At 56.2% G+C, this 25,832-nt stretch overlaps 10 protein-coding genes and 1 non-coding gene across 11 annotated transcripts; 8 read left to right on the top strand and 3 right to left on the bottom strand.

The window, feature by feature from the left end:
* Positions 1–398: 398 nt before the first annotated feature.
* On the top strand, positions 399–4,730 carry PHSY_000830 (likely protein kinase; the record flags this gene model as incomplete). The annotated part of the gene is made up of 1 exon (XM_012331463.1): positions 399–4,730. One exon carries the CDS (start codon positions 399–401, stop codon positions 4,728–4,730), a length of 4,332 nt encoding a protein of 1,443 aa, XP_012186853.1.
* Positions 4,731–5,264: 534 nt separating this feature from the next.
* Positions 5,265–6,518, top strand: PHSY_000829 (RNA 3'-terminal phosphate cyclase; the record flags this gene model as incomplete). Its single annotated transcript, XM_012331462.1, has 1 exon — positions 5,265–6,518. One exon carries the CDS (start codon positions 5,265–5,267, stop codon positions 6,516–6,518), a length of 1,254 nt encoding a protein of 417 aa, XP_012186852.1.
* Positions 6,519–6,721: 203 nt separating this feature from the next.
* Positions 6,722–6,828, bottom strand: PHSY_007577. The gene has a single exon. It is a non-coding gene; the product is annotated as a tRNA-Lys (tRNA).
* A 459-nt stretch (positions 6,829–7,287) lies between these two features.
* Positions 7,288–9,873, top strand: PHSY_000828 (biotin apo-protein ligase; the record flags this gene model as incomplete). The annotated part of the gene is made up of 1 exon (XM_012331461.1): positions 7,288–9,873. The coding sequence occupies one exon, from the start codon at positions 7,288–7,290 to the stop codon at positions 9,871–9,873; it is 2,586 nt and encodes an 861-aa protein (XP_012186851.1).
* A 525-nt stretch (positions 9,874–10,398) lies between these two features.
* Positions 10,399–11,397, top strand: PHSY_000827 (arsenical pump-driving ATPase; the record flags this gene model as incomplete). Its single annotated transcript, XM_012331460.1, has 1 exon — positions 10,399–11,397. One exon carries the CDS (start codon positions 10,399–10,401, stop codon positions 11,395–11,397), a length of 999 nt encoding a protein of 332 aa, XP_012186850.1.
* A 1,809-nt stretch (positions 11,398–13,206) lies between these two features.
* Positions 13,207–17,445, top strand: PHSY_000826 (hypothetical protein; the record flags this gene model as incomplete). Its single annotated transcript, XM_012331459.1, has 1 exon — positions 13,207–17,445. One exon carries the CDS (start codon positions 13,207–13,209, stop codon positions 17,443–17,445), a length of 4,239 nt encoding a protein of 1,412 aa, XP_012186849.1.
* Positions 17,446–18,378: 933 nt separating this feature from the next.
* PHSY_000825 (RNA polymerase subunit) lies at positions 18,379–19,005 on the top strand (the record flags this gene model as incomplete). Its single annotated transcript, XM_012331458.1, has 1 exon — positions 18,379–19,005. One exon carries the CDS (start codon positions 18,379–18,381, stop codon positions 19,003–19,005), a length of 627 nt encoding a protein of 208 aa, XP_012186848.1.
* Positions 19,006–19,248: 243 nt separating this feature from the next.
* Positions 19,249–20,393, top strand: PHSY_000824 (likely class II histone deacetylase subunit; the record flags this gene model as incomplete). Its single annotated transcript, XM_012331457.1, has 4 exons — positions 19,249–19,778; positions 19,865–19,937; positions 20,020–20,169; positions 20,271–20,393. The coding sequence occupies 4 exons, from the start codon at positions 19,249–19,251 to the stop codon at positions 20,391–20,393; spliced, it is 876 nt and encodes a 291-aa protein (XP_012186847.1).
* A 378-nt stretch (positions 20,394–20,771) lies between these two features.
* On the top strand, positions 20,772–22,022 carry PHSY_000823 (hypothetical protein; the record flags this gene model as incomplete). Its single annotated transcript, XM_012331456.1, has 1 exon — positions 20,772–22,022. The coding sequence occupies one exon, from the start codon at positions 20,772–20,774 to the stop codon at positions 22,020–22,022; it is 1,251 nt and encodes a 416-aa protein (XP_012186846.1).
* A 230-nt stretch (positions 22,023–22,252) lies between these two features.
* PHSY_000822 (hypothetical protein) lies at positions 22,253–23,350 on the bottom strand (the record flags this gene model as incomplete). The annotated part of the gene is made up of 1 exon (XM_012331455.1): positions 22,253–23,350. One exon carries the CDS (start codon positions 23,348–23,350, stop codon positions 22,253–22,255), a length of 1,098 nt encoding a protein of 365 aa, XP_012186845.1.
* A 403-nt stretch (positions 23,351–23,753) lies between these two features.
* On the bottom strand, positions 23,754–25,447 carry PHSY_000821 (hypothetical protein; the record flags this gene model as incomplete). The annotated part of the gene is made up of 4 exons (XM_012331454.1): positions 23,754–24,188; positions 24,271–24,335; positions 24,468–24,649; positions 25,305–25,447. The coding sequence occupies 4 exons, from the start codon at positions 25,445–25,447 to the stop codon at positions 23,754–23,756; spliced, it is 825 nt and encodes a 274-aa protein (XP_012186844.1).
* Positions 25,448–25,832: the final 385 nt, after the last annotated feature.

Here is a 25,832-nt window from a genome sequence, read left to right as displayed (position 1 = left end):
GGATCGCTCGCTCGCGCTCAGAGCCTCACTTCATCTGCATCACGACAAGCGTCCGCCAGACTGTCGTTTCCCTGCGCTTGCAACCTAGCGTTTCTTTTTCGGCCTCGACCGTCCTCTCTTGTTCCTTACATCGTATCTCGACGTTTCGACATCAAGGTACCGACCCTTCTGGTTTGCGACAGCGAACTCGACATCCGTTCAGCTCACGCTGCCTAGACTGCGTGCCGCTGGCACCCGGGAGCTCCATTTGCATGCATCCTGCGAACACCAGCGTCAGTGATCGTGATCCGACCTTGCTCAGCTTTTCTCTGGGCCAAGCCAGCTCTACGCTAATTGCAGCAAATCATATTACAGAGGAGGAACCTGCTCTTCATCCGCTCGCCGCCTCCGCGTAGTGGATGGCCTTGGCGCCGGCAGCCACCATGAAGCTTCCAGATCTGCCAAGGTCGCGTCAACGTCCACGGAAACAATCTCAAAGGCACCCGACAGCGTTACCAGCACGACGGTGGGCCTTAGCATCTTCCGGAAATGGCTTCTTCTTGCATATCATGGTGTTGACGCTCGTCGCTTTCATGCTTGACATCGTATCCGGTGCCTTGGCCTCCTCTCCACACGCATCAGTGGCCGGCACCGCATCGACCGTCCCTAAGCGTGACCTCGTTCGTCCCGCCAAACATCGCCAGCTTGCATCTGTCGGTCCTCGCTCTCGCAGCAGCATATCTCCTACACGTCCTAGCTCCATCAGCGACCTTGTTCTCGCCAACACCGTCGTGCTGACCACCGTGGAGGGCGGCCTCTACGCACTCGATCGAGAAACAGGCAAGCAGCTCTGGTCGCTATCACCACACGCCAATCACGAATCCGACTCGCTCCTCCGTCCTCTCGTCACCGCTTTGTATGGCAAGGAGCAGAAATCCTTCGCCGAGATCGCGCAGGGCGGCCGTGCTTTTGCATCTCCGTTCAGCGACTCGTCGCCTCTGCTCGAAGCCGGCGGCATCTACATTGTCGAGCCATCATCCGCTGGTGACATCTACGTACTCTCGTCGGTAGGCGCCACAGCTGGCTCTGACCCTGCTACCAGCGGCGAGCCCGGCACCGTCCAACTCGACAAACTTCCGTTGACATTGCCTCAGTTGGTCGAGCTCAGTCCCTTTTCGTTCGCGGGAGACGATACGCGGGTGTTTGTAGGGCAAAAGCAAACCACGCTCGTCGAGCTCAACATCGACACCGGCGAACTCGGTGCTGTCTTCGGAGGTCGACAGGCTGGGGTCTGGTGCGGCGCTCAAGCCCATGACCTGGACGCTAGTCTGACCGGTCCGTCCAAAGGAGGCGACCCGAACTCTGGTCACACGGATGCGGAGTCGTGCATCGACGACGAGCCGACATTGTCAGGCTCCTCATCCAAGTCCGCTTCCAAGCTAGCTTACATTGGCAGGACTGACTACACGCTCAACATCCATTCGCGCAGCTCACCAGAAGCACTTCAAACGCTCCACTTCAGCACGTTTGCCCCCAATGCAGGCGACCGGGACGTCCAGATACTGTGGACGCAAGCGGATCATCCGGATCAGCGTGCCATTCTAGGTATGCCTGAAGATGGAAGTGTCGTTTGCTTCAACCTAACAGAAGCCGATCGCGCTTCCCGAAGTCACGGCGTCCATGACGAACCTAGCCGTGCCCTCTGGTCCGCAGAGCTTCGTGCAAGTGTCGCCGGTGTCTTTGACATCGTCTATCCGGCGCCGCATCTCCAGAACACCAAGTCCCTCAGCCGTCCCATCCTGGTTCCGCATCCACCGATTCCGCTATCTCGCATCTTCCCGCAGATTAGCGAGCGACAAATGCAAGAGGCTGAAGACCCTAGCCACCGGGGCGAAATAGCATCAAGACGTCGCTCTGCTTATCTCGGCATTGCCGGCGACAGCTTGTTCGCCATGAGCTCGCATCGTTTCCCGCTCGTCGCATTCGCGTCCAAGGCTGCCGCTGGCCTCAGCGATGGATCCAGCTCCCAAGGATCCGGCGACACTTGGCTTCCCGGACTGCCATCCTCGCAGAAGGGCTGGGCGGACGAGGGTCAGCGCAAATGCGCGTCGTTCGGATGCTGGCTTGGCAGCTACTCCCTTCAAGTTGATCCGACAGCAGAGGGCAGACTGCGCGACTCCCTCCTGGGCTCGCACTCGACTCTCGAGATTGATGCTGGCTCGCCACGACTCAGCATCGCCGACCGTCCCGCTTTTGAGCCGGACTCTTCTTCAGCTGGCAACGACTCGGAGGGACCGTCTCGTGATCGAGCATCGTCGGCATCTTCCAAGCCGTCCACATCCCCGAAATCACAGAAAAAGGCGACACCAAGATCTCGCCGACCGGGTAGTCGGGGCGCCTCCGACGAGACATCTTCAGACTCGGAGACCCCGCCTCGCAAGTCGAGGGAGGATTTGGACGCACCCGAGCGGACTTGGAAGGCACGCATGGCCATGTTCCTGCTCCAAGTTATTTGCGTCCTGGTGATTGCTGTGCTCACGGGAGCCACCTACCTTGGACTGCAAGAGCAGAAAGCTCGGGCCGAGCGGCAGGCAGCAGAGATCGCCAAAGGCGTCGTGTGGATTCCTGTGCTCAAAGAAGACGAGGCTGGCTTCGGTGGCGAAGCGGCTGCTGAGAAGATTCGAGCCGAAGAGGAGCGTCAACTGCAGCAAGCTATCACATTGTCGAAGCGAGATGGTCTTATTGTCGGTACGTCTGGGACCAAGAGCGCGACCACCAACGACGACGACGATGAAGACGGTGATGACGGCCATGAAGGTTCCAGCTCGATGTCCAAGAAGAAGAACAACAATAACAAGCGCAGGCGCAGAGGAAAGCGTGGAGGTGCTGCTGTTGCTGCAAAAGCAGCCAAGGCAAACAGCAAAGAAGGAAGCCCGGACGTCTCCGAGACCGGCAACGAAAAGTCGGCGGAAGACGAGGACGATGAGCAAATGTACGACAAGGATGCAGCGAGGGCCGACGATGGACATGCAGCCACTGGAAAGGAAGAGGATGACATTCTTGCGACGCCGTCCCAACGCGCGAATGGAGTCGCTGCGCACAAGGAGATGGAAGAGACCGCGTCTGCCAATGCTTCCGACACTGCCTCGTCCAACGAGAACGAGCCAGAAACGCCTCGAAAGGTCAGTGCTCCGGCCAAGGTCAAGTCGAGCAAGCTAAATGGGCTTCACGCCTCTAATGCTGACGCAGCGATGCGAGCAAGCGATAGTCTGCAACGTACGCAACAGCTTATGTCTCCACAACTTCGTTCGCCGTTGCTCAACACCGGGTGGGCTGGTTTCGAGGAGGAAGACGCCGCCTCGGTCGGCAGAGCTGCTGCGCAGATCGCAGCCAACGGTCAAAGCCAATTTGGCGGCTCTGCGTCCAGCAACGGCGTCAGCACATCTTCGCTCACCATCTCGGACGAGGTTTTGGGCTACGGATCTTCCGGCACCGTCGTATTCAAAGGCACCTTCCAAGGCCGTGCCGTGGCGGTCAAGCGTCTGCTTCGCGACTTTGTCCACGTCGCCTCGAAAGAGGTCTCGTTGCTCGAGTCGGCTGACAATCATCCGAACGTCATTCGCTACTTCTACAAGGAGCTCACGCCCAGCTTCCTGTTCATCGCGCTCGAGCTGTGTCCAGCCAGTCTTTCCGAGGTCGTGGAGAGGCCGGCCGACTACCGCGATCTGAGCAACTTGCTCGAACCCAAACGTGCGCTGAACCAGATCGCGTCTGGCTTGCGACACCTGCATTCGCTGTCGATTGTCCATCGCGATATTAAGCCGCAGAATATCCTGGTGGCCACGTCGTCGAGCGGCAAGCACCTCAAGATGCTGCTGTCTGACTTTGGCCTGTCCAAGCGTTTGGACGGCATGGCGCAGACGAGCTTCTCCCAGACGGTCAACAATCCTGGAGGCACCGTTGGCTGGCGAGCACCCGAGATTCTGCGTGGCGATGTCAACCTCGAACCCGGGTCCGAATCCGAGTCGTCGATGGGGAACAATCCGAAGGCCACATCGAGTCGCGAAGAGAAGCAGCGTCTTACGCGTGCCGTCGACATCTTTGCGCTCGGCTGCCTTGCCTACTATGTGCTGTCGAACGGCGACCACCCCTTCGGCTCGCGATTCGAGCGGGAGATGAACATCATCCGCAAGCGGGTTGATCTGTCGAGGCTTGACGGCCTCGGTGAAGAAGGTCACGAGGCGCAAGACCTTGTGCTCAAGATGGTCTCTCACGATCCACGTCATCGACCGTCTGCAGCCGAGGTGCTGACCCATCCTTACTTTTGGGATCCCAACAAGCGACTCAATTTCCTGCAGGATGCGTCTGATCGTTTCGAGATCATGGAAAAGGACCCGCCCACGGCAGCGCTGGTCTTGCTCGAATCGAAAGCACGCAACGTGTTGGGCACGGACTGGCATCGACGCTGCGACCGCATGTTCCTCGAGAATCTCGGCAAGTTCCGCAAGTACGACCCATCTTCGGTGCAGGACCTTTTGCGTGCAATGCGCAACAAGAAGCATCACTACCAAGATCTACCACCGAGCTTGAAGAAGATCTTGGGAAGCCTGCCCGACGGGTATCTGACCTACTTTACCAGACGCTTCCCTGAGCTGTTCCTGCACGTGTACAACACGATCGTCGATCAGCCATTGATAAGGACGGAACCGGTGTTCAGGGAGTACTTCCACTGTGCGGAACCGGATCACTAGACGAACTTCCTCCTTTGCTCCATCTCGATCTCTCTCCATCGACAATCTTGTCACGCAACCAACGGCGGCCGGACGTCACCGCCAAGCTGGTCCGTAAGAAGTCTCCGTCTGTATATGACTGTATTTGTACCTATAGCATCTTTCCTGCAACATGTATTGTGTAAGAAGACGAGTCGGTCTGATTCTCTGTGTGTCTTTGCTGTGTTGGTGTCGGGGGTTGAAGAATGCCGACAGCACTGAGAAGGCGGAGCGAGGGACTTCGGGAATCGGAAAGGATTCGCGGAAAGCGGAGAGTAACTATTTTTGAAGGGTTTGGAATTTTCTGATGGCAGCCAAACCAGAATTTCTCGAACGCCATCTTTGCTGCCCGACACCATCACAACTGCAATTCACTACCTCTCCCGGCTACCCTGTACCACCTCAGAACAAGCCAGCTCAAATCGCCACGAGCTCTTTGAAGCTGCTACTTTCATCTTCGGAGCGAAGGGCGAACAGCAATCAATTGACTGTACCAGCACATTCTTACCCCTCACCATGGCACCCGCAGCCACATCGTCCACAGCCGGCGCTGCCTCGGATCCCAAATCCCGCCTACTCCGATTCACAGGTCACCGCAACTTTCGTCAGCGTCTCATCCTCTCGCTCATCTCTCAACGACCTGTACGAATTGACTCTATCCGACCAGATTCTTCCTCTCCCGGTATTCGTGATTTCGAAGCCAACTTTCTTCGGCTCATCGAAAAGATCACCAATGGGTCACACGTCGAGATCTCGTACACTGGTACATCCATCCTACTCAAGCCAGGTGTGATTGCTGGCGGAAAGGTCGTTCACGAATGCTCGTTGACAAGAGGTATCGGGTATTGGTTGGAGTGGATTGTCGTTCTGGCGCCGTTTGCGAAGAAGGAGGTGGCATTGACGTTGAGAGGTGTAACGAATATGGATGGTGATTTGGGAGTGGATACGATCCGTACAGTGACGCTGCCTCACCTGTCTCTGTTTCTGCCGTTGGACTCGGTATCGACGCTGGCAAGTTCGTTGGAGCTGCGAATCTCCAAGCGAGGCTCAGCACCGGGTGGAGGAGGAGAAGTCCACTTCCGTTGCCCCCTCATCAAACACCTCTCCACCATCAATTTCACCGCTCCAGGACGAATCAAAAAGATCCGAGGCATCGCTACCTGCACTCGCGTCTCCCCGCAAATCGCCAACCGACTCATCGACTCGGCGCGCTCCATCCTCGGCCGTTACATCCCGGACCTCTACCTCTTCGCCGACGTCTACCGCGGCGAAGACTCTGGAAAGTCTCCCGGTTTCGCCATCACCCTCCTCTCCACCTCCACCACCGGTGCAATCTACAGCGCCGAAGCAGCATCCGCCACGGAAAACCCGGGCTTGCCGGAAGACCTCGCCGAAAGGGCTGCAAGGCAGCTGTTGGAAGAGATCAGCGAGAACGGCTGTGTCGATAAGAGCCACCAGCCGATGGTGCTGCTGTTGATGGCGATGAGTCCGATGGATGTGGCGAGAGTGACCATGGGTAGGATGGGTGCGAATGCGGTGATGATGATGAGGGATTTGAAGAGTGCGTTGGGAGTCGAGTTCAAGATTTCGACCGCCGAGCAGCAGGGATTGCCGTCAAAAGAGCAAGAGAGTGACGACGACGAGGAGGATGACGACGGTGATGAGGAAGCGAACGCAAAGAGGGAGATGCTCAAGAAGTTGGCCCAGCCAGAGCTGTACACGGTCAGCTGCGTAGGTGTCAACTTTGGCGGATTCAAGAAGGTCGGTTAGCAGGAACGTTGCCTTGTTTGCCATCCTTGATCACATTCAATCAAATCATATACCCCTCTACTCATAATGTCTGAACACATCTTATCTGTCTACCACGAGTGCGACCTGGTGCTAGCCTGCAGAGTGTTGAAGCAGACAGATGTGAAAGAGACTCAGTTCCGGTCAGCAGGGAGGAAAAAGAAGAGCCAAAAAAAATTAACTTTCTCCCAACGTGGGGCTCGAACCCACGACATTCAGATAAACTCCGAGAACATGCTCGGAAACCCTTGTGAATAAGAGTCTGACGCTCTACCGACTGAGCTAGCCGGGATGGAGTTTGTTGCGGAAAGCCTGCTTAGATTGCATTTATAATCACGACCGTATTCAGGGCAATACTAGACTCAGTTCTAGAGCTTTGTTGAGCACTGTCCGTATATCAAAAATGTCGGAACGAGAGGGAAGATAACATTTGACCTTCTCAAGTGCCATTCACAACACGCCTCCCTGGAGGACTATAGAAAGCGATCCCGGGCCGAAAGGTTCGCTACCGTGACGAACGCTCATAGACAGGACAGGAGAGCAGACCGCATTCATATTGCTGTATCTGGCAACACAGCGAGCTGTTGCAGTGTGGACGGCTGCAGGTGGAACACGGACATCGACCAGGTGGACGAGTTGCAAAGCTCACACTTCCGGTGAGCGGCTAGCATACGGTCCTGCATCCATCTTTGCAAACTTCTCCTGCTGTCAAGTTCGTCCACTCCGTTGCCACTGCTCATCCTCGGCCAGCATGTCGGACGTTCTCGTCTACTCGGGACCTGGCGTCTCCACCTCGGCGCTCCATCACACTGTCAAGACGCTTCGGACGCTACTCACCACCTACGACGTCAAGACGGTGGATGCCAAAACGCTGGCTCTCGATCCATGGCAAAAGGGAACTGCGCTTGTCGTTCTTCCTGGTGGTCGAGACCTGCCATACGTCTCCGAACTAGCTCGCGCATACGCCCGCAACAACGATGGCAGCGCATCGTCCAGCGCTCCACAACGAAGTGCTTCTCGTCAACTTCGAGACTATGTGGAATCGGGCGGAAGCTTCCTAGGCATCTGCGCGGGTGCCTACTATGCATCGAGCCACTGCACGTTCGAAAAGGGCACCGGCATGGAGGTGGACGGTGAAAGGCCGTTTTTGCGTTTCTTCCCTGGAACCTGCCAAGGCACGGTATACCCAGGATTCGTGTACGAATCGGACAAGGGGGCTCGGATCGTCGATGTTGAACGCACGAATGCTCGAGGCGAGAAGGACCAATGGAGGTGTCACTACAACGGGGGAGGAGCGTTCATAGATGCAGACAGATTCGCGGATCAGGGTGTGGAGGTGCTGGCTCGCTACGCTCAGGTTCAACCGGACGAGCTGCGCTTGGACATCGACCTGAACGGCCAAGCGAAGGCGGGACGTCCAAATTACGGAGGGCAGGCGGCAGTGGTGCTGTCTTCGGTAGGACTTGGCAAGGCGTTGCTGTTCGGAACGCATCCCGAGTTCTCGCTCCTCCCGACTTCGACACCAGTCGTGTTAGCAGAGAATGGACAGGCTCAGGCGCAGGAGCAGAATGACCGCGAGGAAAGAGACAGACAGCTCAGGATGCACGAGCGGCGCCGACTGCAATGGTTGCATGAACTGTTCACGCAGCGACTGGGTTTGCGATCGGAACTGCCGCAGTGGGCGGAGCCTACCGCAGCTGCTGGCTCAAAGCACCTTGATTCCAGCAAAAGGGACGCGGCTGGCACCGCCATCGAGACGGAAGAGCCGAAGCTGCAGCCCATCTTCCTTGCTTCGATCGGCAGAGACTCGGATTCGGTAACAGACGAGATCGTGCAGAAGCTTGCTGCAGAAAAGGTGTCGACTCCTGCTGCTCACATTGAAGGATACGACGCATGCACAGCTTTGAAGAGCGCAACATTAGCGTGCGTCAAGGACTCAAATGACGCCATGCACTTTGCTCTGGCAGATGCGGAAAACATCCTGGAGGCTCAGAAATTGTGTTCTTCCGCCGACTACGACGCTTTCTCGAAAGCCGTCGTCCCAGCACCATCGGCTGATGCCACCGCAGCCGAGGATTCGACACAAGACAAGGAAGTAGACTTGGACTCGGTGCCAAAGTACATGCTCGTCTGCAAGCAAGAACGCCCCTCCCCCGACGTCCTTCCTTATTGGAACATCTCCGAATACGAAAAGTACCTCTTGCATTTCCGCGAGGTCAACTTTGAAAAAGAGCGCCACAAGGAGAAGGGACACTGGTCGACGTGGCGTGCTCCATTTGATCCTTTCAATCCCTTTGGCGCCTCCAACAGCGGCTTCGCGAGTGCAGAGTACCGATTCGGAACGCCGATGCTGTACACACAGATGGTGACATCGACACAAACGATGCTCGACAAGAATATTCGCCTGCTCTCTGCCCTACCCGTGGGGACGACGTTCTTCGCGACGCAGCAGATGAGCGGCCGAGGACGTGGTGGAAACCGATGGATCTCGCCCAAGGGGTGCTTGCAATTCTCTGCCGTGTTCCGCGTGCCCGTATCGATGGCGAGCAAGACGGTGTTTCTGCAGTATCTGTCAGGCCTAGCTGTCGTCGAAGGTATTCGCATTGCACTCGGCGACAGCGAGGCTGGTAGAGCGGTGGCAGACAAAGTGCGGATCAAGTGGCCAAACGACATTTACGCCGAGATCCCGCCTCTCCATGCAGAAGCATCGGCCGAAACGGGTGCGGCTGCTCGAGCGAAAACGGCGACGTTCGAGCTGAACGGCAAACGTTACGCCAAGCTAGGCGGCATCCTGGTCAACTCTCAATTCAGCGGCGGGAACGAGTTCGTCCTCATCTCCGGTTGTGGCGTCAACTGTCTCAATCCTCGTCCCACCACCTCCGTCTCCGATCTGATTTCGATCCACAACCAATCGCTTATCGCATCCAATGCCGATCCGTCTACCCTGCTTCCACCGATCACGCAAGAAAAACTGGCAGGAGCCATCCTCTCAACCTTTGATTCGATCTGGAAAACCTTCATGCAGCACCAGGGAGATTTCCGGCCGTTCGTCGAGCGGTACCGTCAAGTCTGGCTGCATAGCGATCAAGAGACGACGTTGACGTCGGATGCTCTCCGAGCAGAGGGCTCGGAAGCGGAAGAGGAGAGCGTGAGGATTGTAGGTATCTCTTCGGATTTTGGGCTGCTGCAGGCCGTTCCGAGGACATCGGGTGTGAGGAGCAGGGATGGGAGAGCGTGGGGTGATACGGACGAGTCGAACACAGGTGGCATCATTCAGTTGCAGCCGGATGGGAACTCGTTTGATATGCTGCAGAACTTGGTCAAGCGCAAGATCTGAACGAGAAGCAAAGATCAATGACGATGCAAAACAATACATGCAAAACAATACACTTGCAATACACAGCGGATCGTGCATGTGGATGTTTAGCGAGAGTGTGTGCACGACGAGCCTGAACTACGATATGAAACTCGGACGTGAAGCACGGTGTCGGTCTCGACAGCCACCGCGGACTAGCATCGTCTGGAAGGTCGCGGTGTGCCGTGGAAACGGACAACGTGGAAGTCTCAGCGAGTCGGCGGTGTGGAGGAGTGTGCCTGAAATTCGGGCTGCGTGAAAAAGCAACAGAAATTCGCGGCTGCGCATGTGCCATTTATGCTCGCTGAGAGGCTCTGTGCGTCGAGAAGACGTTTCTTCGTGCATGACTTCGTGTGTTGTTGGCTCACGACATCCTCCATCTGTACGAGCGTTGCCTCTATCAGCCCTACGAGCATTGCACCCACATACACATACGCACACAACACCGAGGTTTCTCCTCCCTCGCAACAGCTCGATTCTTCGATTCTGCACCCAAACCAACACGCAATGTCGTCCGCTGCCGTGGTAGAAGACGCGCTCGAGCCAACGCTTCAAAACATCCTGGATCAAAAGACGCTCAAATGGCTCTTCGTCGGAGGTAAGGGCGGTGTGGGAAAGACCACCACCTCCTGTTCGCTTGCGATTCAACTCGCGAAAGTACGCGAGTCGGTGCTGCTCATCTCGACCGACCCTGCACACAACCTTTCGGATGCGTTCGGACAAAAGTTTGGCAAAGAAGCCACCAAAGTTAACGGATTCGAGAACCTGTCCGCTATGGAGATCGACCCCAACTCGAGCATCCAGGAGATGATCGAGCAGTCGGACAGCAACGGTGGTGCGATGGGGTCCATGATGCAGGACCTCGCGTTCGCCATCCCTGGTGTAGACGAAGCCATGGGATTTGCCGAGATCATGAAGCACGTCAAGTCGATGGAATACTCCGTCATCGTCTTCGACACTGCACCTACCGGCCATACTCTCCGCTTCTTGTCCTTCCCAAGTGTCCTCGAAAAGGCTTTGGCCAAATTCAGCACGCTCGGACGAAGTCTTGGACCCATGCTCGGGCAATTCCAATCCATGCTCGGCGGAGGTGGTGCCAACCAAGAAGACATGTTCGCCAAACTCGAGAGCATGCGTGAAGTCATCACCGAAGTCAACACGCAGTTCAAAGACCCGGAAAAGACGACGTTCGTCTGCGTATGCATCGCCGAATTCCTCTCTCTCTACGAAACCGAACGCCTGATCCAGGAGCTGACGAGCTACGAGATCGACACGCACGCCATCGTCTGCAACCAGCTGCTGTATCCGAAGAAGGACAGCAACTGCCAACATTGCCGAGTGAGGAAGCAGATGCAGGACAAGTATGTCGGGGAGATGATGGAGCTATACGCGGACGATTTCCACATTGTCAAGATGCCGTTGTTGACCGAGGAGGTGAGAGGGACGGACAAGTTGAAGGACTTCAGCAAGTTTTTGGTACAGCCCTATGTTCCATCGCAGGAGTAAGGGAAAGGGGATGGAGGGTTCGGCACACTGTACATTCTAGATGCTTGAACTTCGTCATCCTAGCTCGAGACCAAGATAGGTTCACACGTTTTGGGGTGGAAGCCAGACACGAGTACAACCGACCAAGCCATCGGGATTTTTACGCATGTTAAGCCTACGTGTGTGCATCCCTCTGAAAAAGTCGGATCAATTCTCCTTCGATCGGAGAATTTTCGTCGTGAAGCTGGTCGCCTTCAGCCCCTCCCCTACTCCTGCGTAGTTCTGTGTGAGTCTCCTGTCTCCTATCTCCTGCATTGGCGAACCTCGAGCGCCCACTTTGCTCTGCGGTAACTAGTCGGAGCACAGCCGAAGTCATGGGCGAAGCGGCGGGAATCCTAGGACAGCGCTTCGGACGGGGCATCCGACAGAAGGCGGGTAGGCAGCACTGCCTTTCTGCACAAAGTGTTGGTGTGATGCGTGCATTGCCGATCTGCATACGACTCGATGATGGTGAAGGCACGCGGGCGAAAGCGCCGCAGCGCCAGGCATGTGTGGCTTGACCCTTTAGTCAAAGATTGGACAGCCTGGCTTCCCTCGCTTGTTGACTGACTTTTCGATGACACCTCTTTTCGGCATTGTGGAGCCGTCCGCTTGACAGCGTTAGCCAAGTGCCGTTCCCGTGCGCTCGTGCCATACAGTTTTCACGACTCAAGACTGCACTTGCTGTCTCCTGGACGTGTGACACGCCTGGCTCGCGTTGCTAGATGTGGTGCCGACTCTCCTGTTGCTCAGCCAGTACCCACCCGGGGTGTGTATGTGTGTGCATCGCCTCTTCCGACACTTGTCACACTCTCCCTCACCTTCACATGCTGGGCTTCGATGTCACAGTCTTTTTTTCATTTTGAGCGTGTGACCAATGAGATGTGGAGACAGCAAGAGCATAAAATCTTTAGCTGAGATGCTGATGTGCTGTGCTGTGACCGCTGTCAGACGCGAGCTTGCTGCCGGCCTGGGTCGACTTTTTAGAGCTGGCATTTTTTGTCCTTCCTAAAACCCCTTTTTCACCCTCCGATCACTGTCATTCTCGAGCCTTTAGCACCGCACAGAACACTCTTCGCAGCATCCTTCGCCTTCTTCTTCCCTCTGCGTAGCTCCTTCTTCATCCTTGTCATCTCCGATCCTCATCGTCTGACAGCAGCCATAACAGAAGCAGCAGCAGCAGAGTTTCTGTCATTCCTCCAGGTTTTGTCTTTCGGTCAGGCCTGGTAGCAGCAGAGGGCATCCGTGCGACCATCCCTTTAGCCGTGGACGACGCTCAGGCTCCCTTCTTTCCCTTCCACATCTCTTTCCGTCTCGGTTCGCCTGCTCTCAGCTTCTCGGTCATACCCTTCGACTGCTCGCCACTATCATCTATACCTTTGGCCGCCTCTGCATCTGGTTCAATACTGCTCGCCTCTCACCAGCTGGCAATCTTGCCTCTAACACGAGAGTGAAGCATCCGTCCCTTCGTCTCTTGCTTCTCATGGTTGCTTTTCGCCCTTGAACTTTCATTCGCATCCTTCCGCTGTATTGCCCTCGCAACTAAGATACCTCAAGGCATTTCATCTTTTCGGCTATACCCGTACAACCCAGGTTACCCACGCAAGCACCCTCTGCGAGCGCTCGCTGCTACTTTCGAAGAGTGGATACCTCTGTATCCCATCTTCTCTCGTCCAGTCTTCTTTTCTGTCTGCTTAGCAACCTCGACGTTCGTCCTGACCTTTGGCCACTCGAAGTTCTGGATTCATATTCATTGTGGCCCAGGCTTTTGCGAACGAGTCGAACGCCAAAATGGATCTCTACTCGACCTCGTTCACCATTCCGCGCTCGATCGGCGTTAGCAGTTTCGTCTCGGATGCTGCAACAAATCCAAATGGCAACATAGCCGCAGCCTCGTCCTCGAGCTTCAGTCTCGAGGCGGCCCGCCCTGGCTCGCACGTAGGCGCTCGTCCCACGCCGCCCTCAGCGCCGACTGCTGCCGAGCCGCCGGCCTCGTCACTGCCTGGTCGCTTTACCTCCATGCGCTCTCGATTCCCGCCTAGCGTCAAGGCTTTCATGCCCAGCGCCTTCGGCGGCAAGCGCACCAGCGACAGGATCGTCGAAAGCGTCGGCGCAGAAAAGGAAGAAGCAGATGCTTCGACCGGTCCCTCTGCACAGCCTGCCAATTCAGAAACCGAGCAGCCGGCGCCACTGGCACCCATCGGCGAGAGAGGCAACGCTCGCCCTTCAAAGCTCGGCAATCCGAGCGTCAGTAACACTGACGATATCGTCGGCAATCAACATCGAGACAGCAGATCCACCGTCGGCACCCGCTCAAGCTTTGACGTTTCGTCGGCAGCATCCTTCACGGCAGACAGTACCGCAGCAAGCAGCGCTATAGGCGTCAATCCGTCCAGCACCACCCACTCGGCTTCCAACTCGATCTCGCTCAACCATGCGCAGCAAGAACGCGGCATGTCGCACTCGCAGAGCAGCAAGGACCTCCAAGAAGCTATCCAAAAGCTCAGCTCGGATGTAATGGCCAACCATCAATGTCTCGTCTCCTTCGCTCCCGTGCCGCAGAACGACGATTCTCGCGTACCCGCGACCCCGCTCTCGCATCCTTTTCCTCGTCAGAGCTCCTTCTCATCATTGCAAAGCCTCGATCAACTGCCTTTCCCCAACCCCACCGGCTCAGGTTATCCGTACCAGCAGTATCATCCGCAGCCTATCGGCACCCCAGACTCGCATTCGTCTGCCTTCTTCCCTGGGCGCGCCGGTGGAGAAGCGCTGGGAGCCGGATTCCCTGGGCTCAACGCAAGCTCACTCTCACTCTCCTCGCTCAATCCGCCCCAGTCGGGGAGCCACGTGGCCCAAGAAGTGGGTCTCTCATCTGCCCATCCGCTTCGATCGCCCAATACCAACTCACTTGGCGCTCCACGATCCAGCCTGAGCGGCGTGCCCAAGCCGCCACAGTACAACTTCCATCTCAGCGGTAGCTACCAACAGGTCATGAATGCCCGAGGCTCCATTCTGCGCGAGAATCCTTTCAAGTCGACCTCTACCGTCAAAGTAGCTCGTGCCGACGTATTTGATGTTGCGCCCGGCTCGTCGCCGCCTGGGAAAGAGGGCATCAAGGAAGATGTCCGTCGCAAGTTCGACGAGGTACAATCTATGACCGGCGCTACCATTACGCTCAGGAACAGCGAGATCCGCAGCGCTGATCTTGGTTACGGCCTCGAGACCGAGCGCATCGTGGAGGTGCTCGTCTCGGGATCTTTCGAGAGTGTCGAGTTGGCCCGTGTCAAGGTCCTGGTCATCCTGGACGAGATCGCCGGGCTGAAATCCGAGACCTGCGAGATCGATCCCAAGCTGCACAGTATCATCGGCGGGCGAAAGCGCTGCGTGGTGCAAAAGATCGAGGAGGAGACGGGCACCAGCATCTATTTGCCAAGCTCGTTCCTCGGCACATTCGGCTCGGGTCTCGCCAGCCGCAGCGATGGCAAGGGAGTCGCGGCCCATCAGAACCAGATCCACATCACGGGCGAATTCTTTGGTGTGCAGCGCGCTCGTGACATGCTGTTCCAGGTGTCCATGCATAAGAGCAAGGGCATCATCTCACGAGATGCCGCTATCCTGCCTCGCAAGCTCGATTGGATGCTCACCGAGCGTCTCGAGGAGCTGAGGTCCATCATGATTGACAACGGCACCTTCGTCGCTTTCCCATTGCTCGGCAGCCAAGCCAGCGTCATCTCGGTCTTTGGCGACCACCGCGTCAACATTGAACGTACCATCAGATCCATCATGCAGCTTGCCTGCCAGTTCTACGTCGCATCGCTCTGGCTGCTGCCCGTTGGCTTCGACGTCTACATGCCTTCGCCGCAGGCCAACCTCAATCCGACGCAAGTGGCGCCGGTGCTCAAGCACGTCGCCAACGCATCGGGCGCCGAGGTGGTCTTCAAGAGCAACTGCTTCGAAATTCACGGTCTCGAGTCCGAGGTGCGCACCGCCGTATCGGCGCTTCTCGAGATGGACCTGATCAAGAGCTTCAACTTTGAAGTGCGCTTCCAGATCGAGCTTGCCAACGAGCATCGCGAATTCATCTCTGGCAAGAAGAACGGCAAGGTCAACAAGGTCATGAAGCAGTGCGGCGTCCGCATCAAGTTCGAGACGTTCAACGACTACAACTTCTTGATCGATGTCTCGGGCAACGACCGTAACGGCGTTCTGCAGGGCCTTGGGCTCCTGCAAGAGGAGCTGCCCGCCGAGATGTCGTTCCACGTACCGGAGGCGTACCACAAACGCATCATTGGCGTCGGCGGCAAGAACATCCAGCGCATCATGAAGAAGTTTGGCGTCTACGTCAAGTTCAGCAACGCTGAGGAGTTCGCAGCGCTGGGTGGCTACCTCGACAACGAAGACAACGTCATTGCTCGAACGCCTGCCAAAAATGCTGCCAATCTCGAGAACCTAAAGCTCTCGGTCATGGAGCTGGTCAATCCTAAGGACAAGGACTACATCAGCGAGACGGTCACCATCTCTCGCCGATATCATAGAACCCTGCTGGGCGAAAAGGCCATCTTCATCCACGATATCGAGAGCAAGACCAGCTCAAGCGTGCGCTTCCCTGCCAGAGAGTCGGCCTCGGACTTGGTCACCATCTTTGGTCCCGAGTCGCAAATCCACATTGCCGCCCAGATGCTGCTGGATCATGTCCCCTTCGAGGCGGAGTTCCGCGCTCCCAACTCTACCGAGCTGGCTGACGCTATCCAGACAGACGAGTTCACCGCGCTCGCCGAGCAGCTGAAGCGCGATCTCAGTATCGCTGTGTCGCCGGTCATCGAGCAGCGACGCCCCGGAGGTGAGGCTGTCTTCAAGCTGCAACTCAATCGGAGCAACACCGACTTCCTGCCCACGGCAAAGGACGCCATCGAGGATTTCCTCATCAACCGCAACGCCAACATCTACGCTGCACCGTCTCGAGCGCGCTCCGACTCATTCGCTTCGGCTTTCCCGCACTTTGCCAACAAACTGATCTCCACCGCCGCAGCCGCCGAGTCGAACGAGTCGTTCCACACCACCACTGCTACCGCAGCCGCAGCCGCCGCAGCTGCTGAACAAGCGCGCGTCAACGAGCGTCGATTGCGAGTCGCCGCCTCGACACCGGACATCAAAGCGCTTTTCGACTCACCGGCGCAACATTTGCATGGCGGTCCAGGCTTCCCGTCGAGCAATGGCGGAAGTGCTTCTACAGCTGCCAACTCGCCCATGATCACGTCCTCACTTTACGCATCGCCATACAGCAACGGTCCTGGCTTTGGTAGCGACGTCTGGGGTGCTCCGACACGCGCCTTCACCGCCAGCTCCGCTAGCAGTGCTACGCCGAGCCTGATGGGGCTGCCACCTCCTTCCGTCGGCGCACCGGCTCTTCCAAGCCCAGCCGGACCTGGCCCCATCGGGTCCGGAGGTGTACCGCAGCCTGGAGGTATCCAATTCCCGTCACAGCCGAACCTGCATCATCAGCAGAGCGCACATCGACTCTCGGACGAGATGCACATGAATCGTGGACTGGATGGTATGTCGATGGAAGACCGTGTCAAGGCGCTCCGAAAGCCGCGGTCGTTCGCTCATCGAGCTCAGAGCCTCGACATTGGAGCCATGGCAGCACAGCAAGCTTCGCAGCACGCCAGCGGAAGCATGAGTGTCGGTCCACCCACGCCGTACGGCCTTGGTCCCATCGGTACCGGCGCGCCCGGCATGCCTGGCTTCCCCGGTCTGGGAAGCTCGCAGACCAGTTTCAGCGGCGGCGCGCCTCATCATCTCTACCAGCCCCCCACCCCGCAGCAGCACGCCCAGCAGGCGCAGCAGCAGCACCAATACCAGCAACAGCAACAGCAGCAGCAAGGCTATGGCGTGCCTCACCAGCACATGCACGCGTCGTCGGCTAGCATCTCGCGACTTGCACCCGGTCGCCATGGTCAAAATCCGGATGCTTCCACGATGGACGAGGTGAGCCGCGTGCTTGCTCAGCTCGCTTTTGATCGGAACTGAAGGCAGCCGGTTGCCAGTCTCTTTGAATGAATGATCTTCTTACCCCTTAATGGTCCCCCTTACGTCACTTTCGTTCGTCCGCCTCGGAGCACTTGTACATGATCCCAGCATTCGGTATTCCCCTCAACGCCCTACACATTCCCTCCGCATCCCTTCATACCTGGTTCGCACACGCGCATATACACCACGGCATTTCAATCAATTACTACCCGCTCGGTCACAGCTGTCTTGTTGGACCTTGCACCTTTTCATCCTGTTTCACTTTTCACCTTTTGCAGCTAGGTGACATCTCAAGTCAAGCGGCTGTTTCATGATCTAATCTAATTTGGCATTCTCGATTGGACTTTGCGGGATGATGGCAGTGTGGAAGTGTGCCTCTTGCGAATGTTGTAAGTACGGTGCTTGAGTGACGTGGTTCATTCTTCAGATCTTTTCAGAATGTTACGTCGCAGTGTTTTGTTTGGTGTCAAAATTCAAATCGGCTCCGAGGATTTGCGCAGGGTGCGGATTCTTGGAAGAAGTTTTGAGGAAAATTTCCAAGACTCAAGAGCGCGTTGTGAGCGCAGCTGCTGGCATAGCTGCTCTTTGAGCACCTCCACCATCCACCAACCCTCTACCTCGCCTTGCTGATTGCTGCCGACTGGCGTTCGCAGGCATATACCATAGCGTGCAGCTCCAGTCTGCTTGGAAACTTCGCGAAAGCATCCGTGACCAGCGATCTAGCGCCCAGCAAGTGTGGGACCTGTTTGCGAAGGAAGGAGCACAACTTACTCGGATCTGAAAAGGACAACTAGCACTGCGCCTGCCTCCCTGTTCAGCTGTTGAGCTTCTCTTCGACGCTGCACTAGCACGGGCTCGCACTGCGAAGCAGATATCGTCCATACAGAACGCCATACTTTCGCCTCTTAGCAGCACATCTATCACACAACCGTCATGGAGGACGATCGGGAAACAGTGCGACTCTGGCGAGTCAACCGCACCATCCACGAGCTTGTGCGTGATAGAGGCTACCAAGTTGCCGACGACGAAATCTCGATCGACCTCGAGACGTTCAAAGCCGAATACGCACCCACCGGAGGCTCTGTGGATCGAACCAAGCTCAACTTCTTCACCGAGCACTCTGAACACGAAAACCAGCGACTCTTCGTCTTCTACTCTCTGGAACGAAGCGTAGGAGTGAAGACCATGCGACAGTTCATCTCGATCATGGAGGAGCGAGACATCCAACGCGGGATCATCATCTGGCCCGAAAAGATGACCTCGGCCGCGAGGAAAGTCATCGACGCCATGCGTGGCACTTTCCACCTGGAGGACTTCGAGGAGGCATTCCTGTTAGTCAACATCACCCACCACCACCTGGTGCCAAAACACGAACCGCTGTATCCGGAGGAGAAGAAGGATCTGCTGCAAAGGTACAGGTTGAAGGAAACGCAGCTGCCGAGAATCCAACAGGCAGATCCGGTGGCGAGGTACTTTGGATTGCAGAGAGGTCAGGTGGTCAAGATCATCCGACCGAGTGAGACGAGTGGTAGGTACTGCTCGTACAGGATCTGCATGTGAGGGAGGGGTTGCGGTGGAGGGAGAGCGACTGCGTTTCATTGTCGCTTGTGTGGCGGTGCATGGTCGGTCGATGATGACCGGCAAAACTTCCGTTCTTACTTGTAATACTATGATGTTCCTATCTGATCGTTCTTCCGACACGTGCCGCCCACTGCTCAAAGTGGTCTACGAGAAGTCGACTGTTGCCGTTTCGGCAGCTTGTGATTGTGACACAAGGAAGCAGCAGCAGCGAGAGAAATCGAGATGAGTAGGGCGCTCTCAGCGCGTCGAAATTTGGAGCTCGAACAGGCCAGCGCTGCCATGCGTGTGCGCTCCGCCCGTGCCAGAATATTGACCAAAGTGTTGTTCTCCCGACGCCTCATTCCTGTCTCTTCACAAACCTCGTCAGCTTTCACCACCTACCAACCTCGTCCGCACAGTCCTCGTCGCGAATACTACATCGTGCTTTCGGACGAGGTCGAACTTATCGAACTCGGGTCAGCGGGCATCGACCGCATAAAAAGGGAGCACAGAAACCGAGGGACGACGATGGCCGGCTTGGAAGAGTCCAATATCGCCCCTACCTCTACAGCGATGACACCCGAGACATCAACAGCAACAGCGCTAGCACCAGCCACGGCCTCTTCGTCAAGCAAAGCGAAGGACGATGAGTCGAATGCATTCTACCCACCTCCCACATCATCTTACTACTTTGGACCACCTGATTCGACCAAAGCGTTTGGTGAACCTGTCACTGGCAAACCTGGGGTACATTTGCCGAAGGAGATCGTCAGGTATGTCACCGATCTGCGCTGAGCTACTGCGTGTGCCAGAGGTTTCTGGTACTTACGATGATACCCATTCCTCTTGCGCATCACAGAATCGAACGGGACTATTCGTCGGGAGAACTACCCCAGTTTCACTCCAGCTTCCCAATGGAGCTTGAAGGTCGAGTGAGTATCCTACCTCTCGATCAGTATACATACCTCTCCATAAGTTTAGAACGCTGATACATCCTGACCGTGTGCGTAACAGATCTCACCAACGACCTTCAGCGAGATCATCAACGACATCAACTCTTTGCTCGTCACCGCACACAATCCTCCCCGCATTTGGATCGATAACACCATTGCCATCCTGACGTTTTACATCTCAATGCTGCTCGTAAAGGGTCATTACCAACGTGTGAGTTTGACAGTCCCCTCCCACCAAGTCGGGGAACAGTAAGGGCTGAGTACAGTGCTGACAAGATGTTGTTCGGTGTTGATTTCGGCGGTATGATGTAGACGATGGAAGAGCTGGATAGGATGATCTCAAAGTACAACGAGGAGGCACTGCATCCGGTGGGGTTGAGTTTGGTCGATCCGCGCAAGACGGCGTTCCTGTTCATCGAGTTGGAGTACTTCTGAGAACGTGCTTCCAATCTTCAAACCGGTGAAGCGTAGGCTTTCATGCGACACAATATACCCACATCGCACACTTCTTTTTCACAACAACCGTATTGGCATGAGGTCTCCACGGCGCAGAGAGCGAGATTGTCCCGAAGCTGTGATCAGAAAGTGTTCAAATGGCAAAGGTCTTGATGAGGAGGAGGGTGTTGCTCGGTGAATTGTTCGGGTTTCGGAGCCTTTTTTCCTGGACCCTTGAAAGTAAGAGCTTTCTTCTACTTTTCATCATCTTGCCTTTTCGTCATTGACCACGATTCAACCATCGTCGGCATCAGCTCGAGAAGAGTTCGCGTCTCACGCCGAACGATGTCGACCACATCCGCAGCCTCAACTTCGCGCATGACGCTAGAGGCCGACTCGGACGGCTTCCAGTTCGTGCGAAGCAAACGACGTCCACGAGGCACACCCAGTGCCACCGGGAAGAACGTTTCCAACAGCAATGGGAATATCACCGGGCCCACGAGCGGGTTCGCATACGCCTCTGCCTCGTCGAGTAGCAGATCGGGGAGAAGGGATGCGAAGGGGCGCAGGGAAAAGGAAGGCGAACAGGAGAGGGAGACAAAGGCGATGGAGAGGGCGATTCACGCGATCGACGTTTTCGTGAGGTACTTGGGTAGCGAGTTGGGATTGGATGCGACAAGTGATTTGGCAGGCGGGCAGACGTTTGCTTCAGAACTGGCAAGGGTGGTGAAGCGTGTTTGGCCTGTTGAACAATCAACTTTGCAATGCAAGGCGGACGCAGAAGCGCAAACATCACAGGATTCGTCACCTCGACCCCGCGCCGAGGAACCGCAAGACGCACTACATCCGCCGTCCTCTTCGCAAGCTTCCACTGCACCACCCCTTCCCCGCCAGATAGTCTGCCTCGGTCTAGGATCACCGACAACCTCACGTAGCGCCCAGATCCAGCTTGCGCTCCTCGTGGTCATACGCTCCTGGCTATTGCGCCATTCCAGCCGGTCTTCCTCGAGTGCTTTGGGTAGCAAGACGATAGAGGGTAGTATGGAATGTCTCGCCTTCGATCCGGTGTTCTCTGCCGCGGACACAGCCCTCTTGAAACGATACGACGTCCGTACACTCTCCAGCAGCCTGCACACGGAAGTCGAGCAGAAGGAACACAACCAGGGAAACCGAGCGGAATCCATCGAACCATTCTACACGGCGATCACAGAACCCACCCTGCTATACATGCCACATTGCGACAGAGGGCTGTACGAAGAAGTCCTTTCTCTTAATTACTCGTCTTCCGCAACAACGACCCAAACACCTAAGCCAAATGGACCAAGTCCGATCGTGCTCCTCTGCAACACCCTCTCCAACTACCAAAACACCACCTCCGACCAGGACCTGCAAAACCACGCACCAACTCTACACCGTTTGACACCCCAATTCAACGTGGAGGAACTGCCCAACTGGGAAGGTGGGAGGAAAGGGTTGCCGTTGGTACGGCAGCTGCAGGTCGGACAGAAGGAGTCGAAGACGGAGAAAGAGGATGCCGTGGGAGAAGAAGGGGCGGAGAACGTTGTGGGCGAGTTTGCGAGGTTGTGGGATCGAAACGCGTTGAGGGATTTGGCGTTTCACTGGATGTAGCTCTGCGAGCTGGGGGTTGCTGACGTCGACTCGGACTCGCACTCTCGGGCGGTGCTAGGATGTAGTGTCGAGCAGAAGATCGCCAGCAGAACTTCACACTGCATACCCATCACATCTGAACCGTTCAACAGTGACACTCGAGCGAGAAGACGTTGAATTCACCACCTTTAGCCATCTTACGTTTCGTCGAACATCCCCGTCTGTGCCGCCTCTCCTCCGTTCGTGCCTGTTCACCTTGCCGCACCCTCCGCCCTCGCCCTGTCCAACGCAATCCTCCCACTCAACGGATCCACCCTATTCGGTCTCGTCGGGATCACGCTCTCCCTAATCCCGTACAGCTGTATCGACTCCAAATACATCGGATAATCGATCTCCATGATAAACTGCTTACTCCTCACGCCACCTTCCTCCACATCATCGTCGCTCGGCGGAGTCGCCACGGTCAAGATAGCATTCCCCTGCTCGTCCGTCCTCAGACTCGCCTTGTTCTCCTTGATCAAAAAGCTCACGTGGAAGAAATTCTCGATCGTGTTGACAAAGCTCTCCGGGTCGACGGCGAACTTGAACAGACACACGCCCTGGGGGCCTTGTTGTTGCAGCAGTCTGCCGACTTGGATGATGGCGGAGGTGGATTCTTTTCCGGCCGAGTTTTGGAGGTCTTGCTGCTGAAGGGAGCGAGGGGCGGTGCGTTCGGCGGGTGCGTCTTCGTGTCGTCGGTGGGTGATGGTTCGACGTTGTTTTGGAAGCACTTGAAGGGGGCCGAGGAGGAAGTCGATCGTAACCGCGCGTTTGGAGAGCGATGCCGATAGACGTGATAGCTTTGACCACGACCACTTTTCAATGTCCACGCCATCATCCTCGTCGTCATCGTCATCCTCGTCGACGGCAGCGCGTCGGATCGGCGCAGCTTCTCCACCCAAGTACCTCGCCAGTCTCGCCATAAACTCGTGCGTGTCAAACGCATCCGCATTCAGCTTCATCTTCTTGGCCATCCGCGCACCCATCTCGCTCATCGACGTCAACGTCTTGGTATCCAGCACACTCTCGCTCGGCGCGACCACGCGTTCGTGGAGCTCGTCGGCCTTGGCGATGAACTCGACCAGGTCGGAAGGTTTGAGCGTGGAATCGCGTTTGAATGCTTCAGCGGAGGCGATGAGCGCGCGGTAGTCGGAGCGGACCTTTCGACGGGAAGAGTCATCTTGGCGTGGGTTGTAGACGAAGTTAGAGTCAGTGGGAGGTGGAGGAGGACGCTTGCGTGAATTGGAGGGGGTGGAGGAGGGGCCGGCTTGGGAGCGCACTTCCTGCGTGCGTTGCGTCGACGTCGGCATAGCTGATAGCGTGGCTATAAAGGATTCGCCGATACTGGTTGCGAGAGACGATGGTGTTGGGTGTTGGTGGAGGATGCGGAAGAACGTGAACAGAGAAAGTGAGAGCGGGACATCCGAAAAAAGTGTTGATTAGCTTCGCGAACGAGGCGCATGCGCATGCGCAGCAGTCCAACTCAATTTTGGCGGAACCCTTTTGCAGCGCGCGTGTCTCTCCTCACTACTCACGCGCCTCAATTTGGCACACACCCACTCGATGTCAATGATCTGTACAAATGGTTCGTAACATTGCAGCGTGAAAAGGCTGTCAAGAGTGTGCGGATCAAAAGCCAGAGCGCGGACCAAATCGCCCAGCCAGCCAACTAGCTATTCTACATTCACAAGAGTCAGTGAAGCCGGGTGCAGCTCAACAGCATCCACCGTTTGCCTGCTGCGAGACGTTCTGGCCCTGACCGACCTTGAGTGTGCTCTTACCGCCAGCCTGGTTGTTGACGGTGCTGGAACCCATTCTGTCCTTGATCTGCTTCGCCATGGTCAAGAAGGCCTGCTCGACGTTGGTCGCCGACTTGGCCGAAGTCTCGAGGAACGGAATCTGAAGCTGGTCGGCGAACTCCTTTGCGGTCGTATACTCGACCACCTTTTTGTTGGTGAGATCTGACTTGTTACCCACGAGCAACTTGTTGACGCCTTCGCAGGCGTATCGGTCGATCTCTTGGAGCCACTGCTTGACGTTGCTGAACGTGTCGTTGTCTGTGACGTCGTAGACGACGATGATACCGTGTGCGCCGCGGTAGTAGGAAGAGGTGATGGTTCGGAATCGCTCTTGTCCCGCAGTGTCCCACTGATGGTGTGCAGAGGAAGCATTTAAGAAGTGTCAGCTTCGTCGAGCTGCGTTTCAATAATAAGAAGACGGGGGTACTTACGATTTGAAGCTTGACGGTCTTGCCTTCGAGCTCGATGGTGCGAATCTTAAAGTCAACGCCAATAGCTGTGACGCAGGAGGAGGAGGAGTCGAGCAGTAGCGCAGGGGAGCGGGAAGAAGACAAAGTATTCAGTCAGCAACGCTGGATGTGCAGGTGGAGTGGTTTGATCGCCGACCAGGGGAGCTATGGACGCTTACTAGAGATGTAAGACTCAGTGTAGGTATCGTCCGCGAATCGAAGGAGGAGACATGACTTTCCGACACCAGAGTCACCGATGAGCAAGAGTTTGAAGAGGTAGTCGTAATCGGCAGAGAGACCGGCCATTTTTGCGTATCGTGATGGAAGTGGAGAGTCGTAGGGTCTGATCCGTACAGAAGGTCTGCGTGTGAGAGGCACAAGGGGATTGCAGCGGGTGCGTGCGATGAAACAGATACGATGATCGGGACGATTGCGACGATGATGAGGTGACAGCGATGGTAGTTGAGCGTCGAGAGTAGCGATTTGAGATGGCCACCACAATGCTCCACCAGCGCAGCAACCGAATCAAAGGCGCAGCTCGGGGGATCCGCAGTTGTCGGCGCGTGTTGCATGTCTCTGTGTTGTGTGGCTCGTTATTTTTTGCTGTAATTCAAAGTAATCTCAATCACGCACACACGGCAGCAGTGCATGCCGTTTCGATGCAACGACCTAAATCGGGCGTGGAGCTGAACAGAGCTGTGAGATTTGATTTTTTCGATGTGCTCGGAGCAGCGGCGTCGACGCCTTGCGTTTGTTTTGCAGAGACAGGGGCGGCTGGCAACGTTGCGACGTGTGTTGCAAGCATGACGTGCAGCTCTGGCTAGACAGGGTATCTTGCACCATGGCCTTCGACATGTGGTCTCGACGACACACTCGCGATCCTTGCCAAACACTCTCGAAGACAGCAGAGTGTCAGATCGATACACAACATGCTGTCGAACACCGATAAGCAAAGTGGTCAGGTGCTTGCCCACTGTTGCAAAGGCATGGATCGCTGAGCCAGTGTCAACGCCGACTCGAGATCGGCCATCGAAGCATCGGGTGGGTGCAGCGCGATCTCAAGTGGAGATTCGGGTGTTTTCCGAAGCACCACCGGTCCGAGGAGCTGACGAAATGGAGTTAAGTTATGTGATGCGATTTCGATGAGCGAGCGCAACATTGCCGCACGCCAGTCAGTCACTTTGGATCGTGGAGGCTGAAGTTTATTTTGATAATCGGTGGCAAGTGGATGGCAAAGACAAGATCGGCTGGGCGCGGTGGCAGTCTCGGAGTCATGAATTTTGTTTGGATTTCACAATTGGCGTGGCGTGGAAGAACGAGTTCGGCAACTGCCGCTTGTTCTCGGACACTTTTCGACATTTGCGATTGAATGCGCTGTTTGCCGGACCGTCGTCCTCCTCACACATCTACCCTTATCCCCATGACAACACCCTTCATCCACCCTCTCGGCTTGGTCGCTTCATCCCTGCCTGCACACGAGCCTCGATCAGCCTTTCGTTTCGACCTCGCCGACGCTCGAGGCTTGCCATCGATACAGGCGGCTC

This window comes from Pseudozyma hubeiensis (assembly GCF_000403515.1).
Source record: "Pseudozyma hubeiensis SY62 DNA, scaffold: PHS11, whole genome shotgun sequence".
Taxonomy (NCBI): Eukaryota; Fungi; Basidiomycota; class Ustilaginomycetes; order Ustilaginales; family Ustilaginaceae; genus Pseudozyma; species Pseudozyma hubeiensis.
This window is presented reverse-complemented; position numbering and strand designations above follow the sequence as displayed.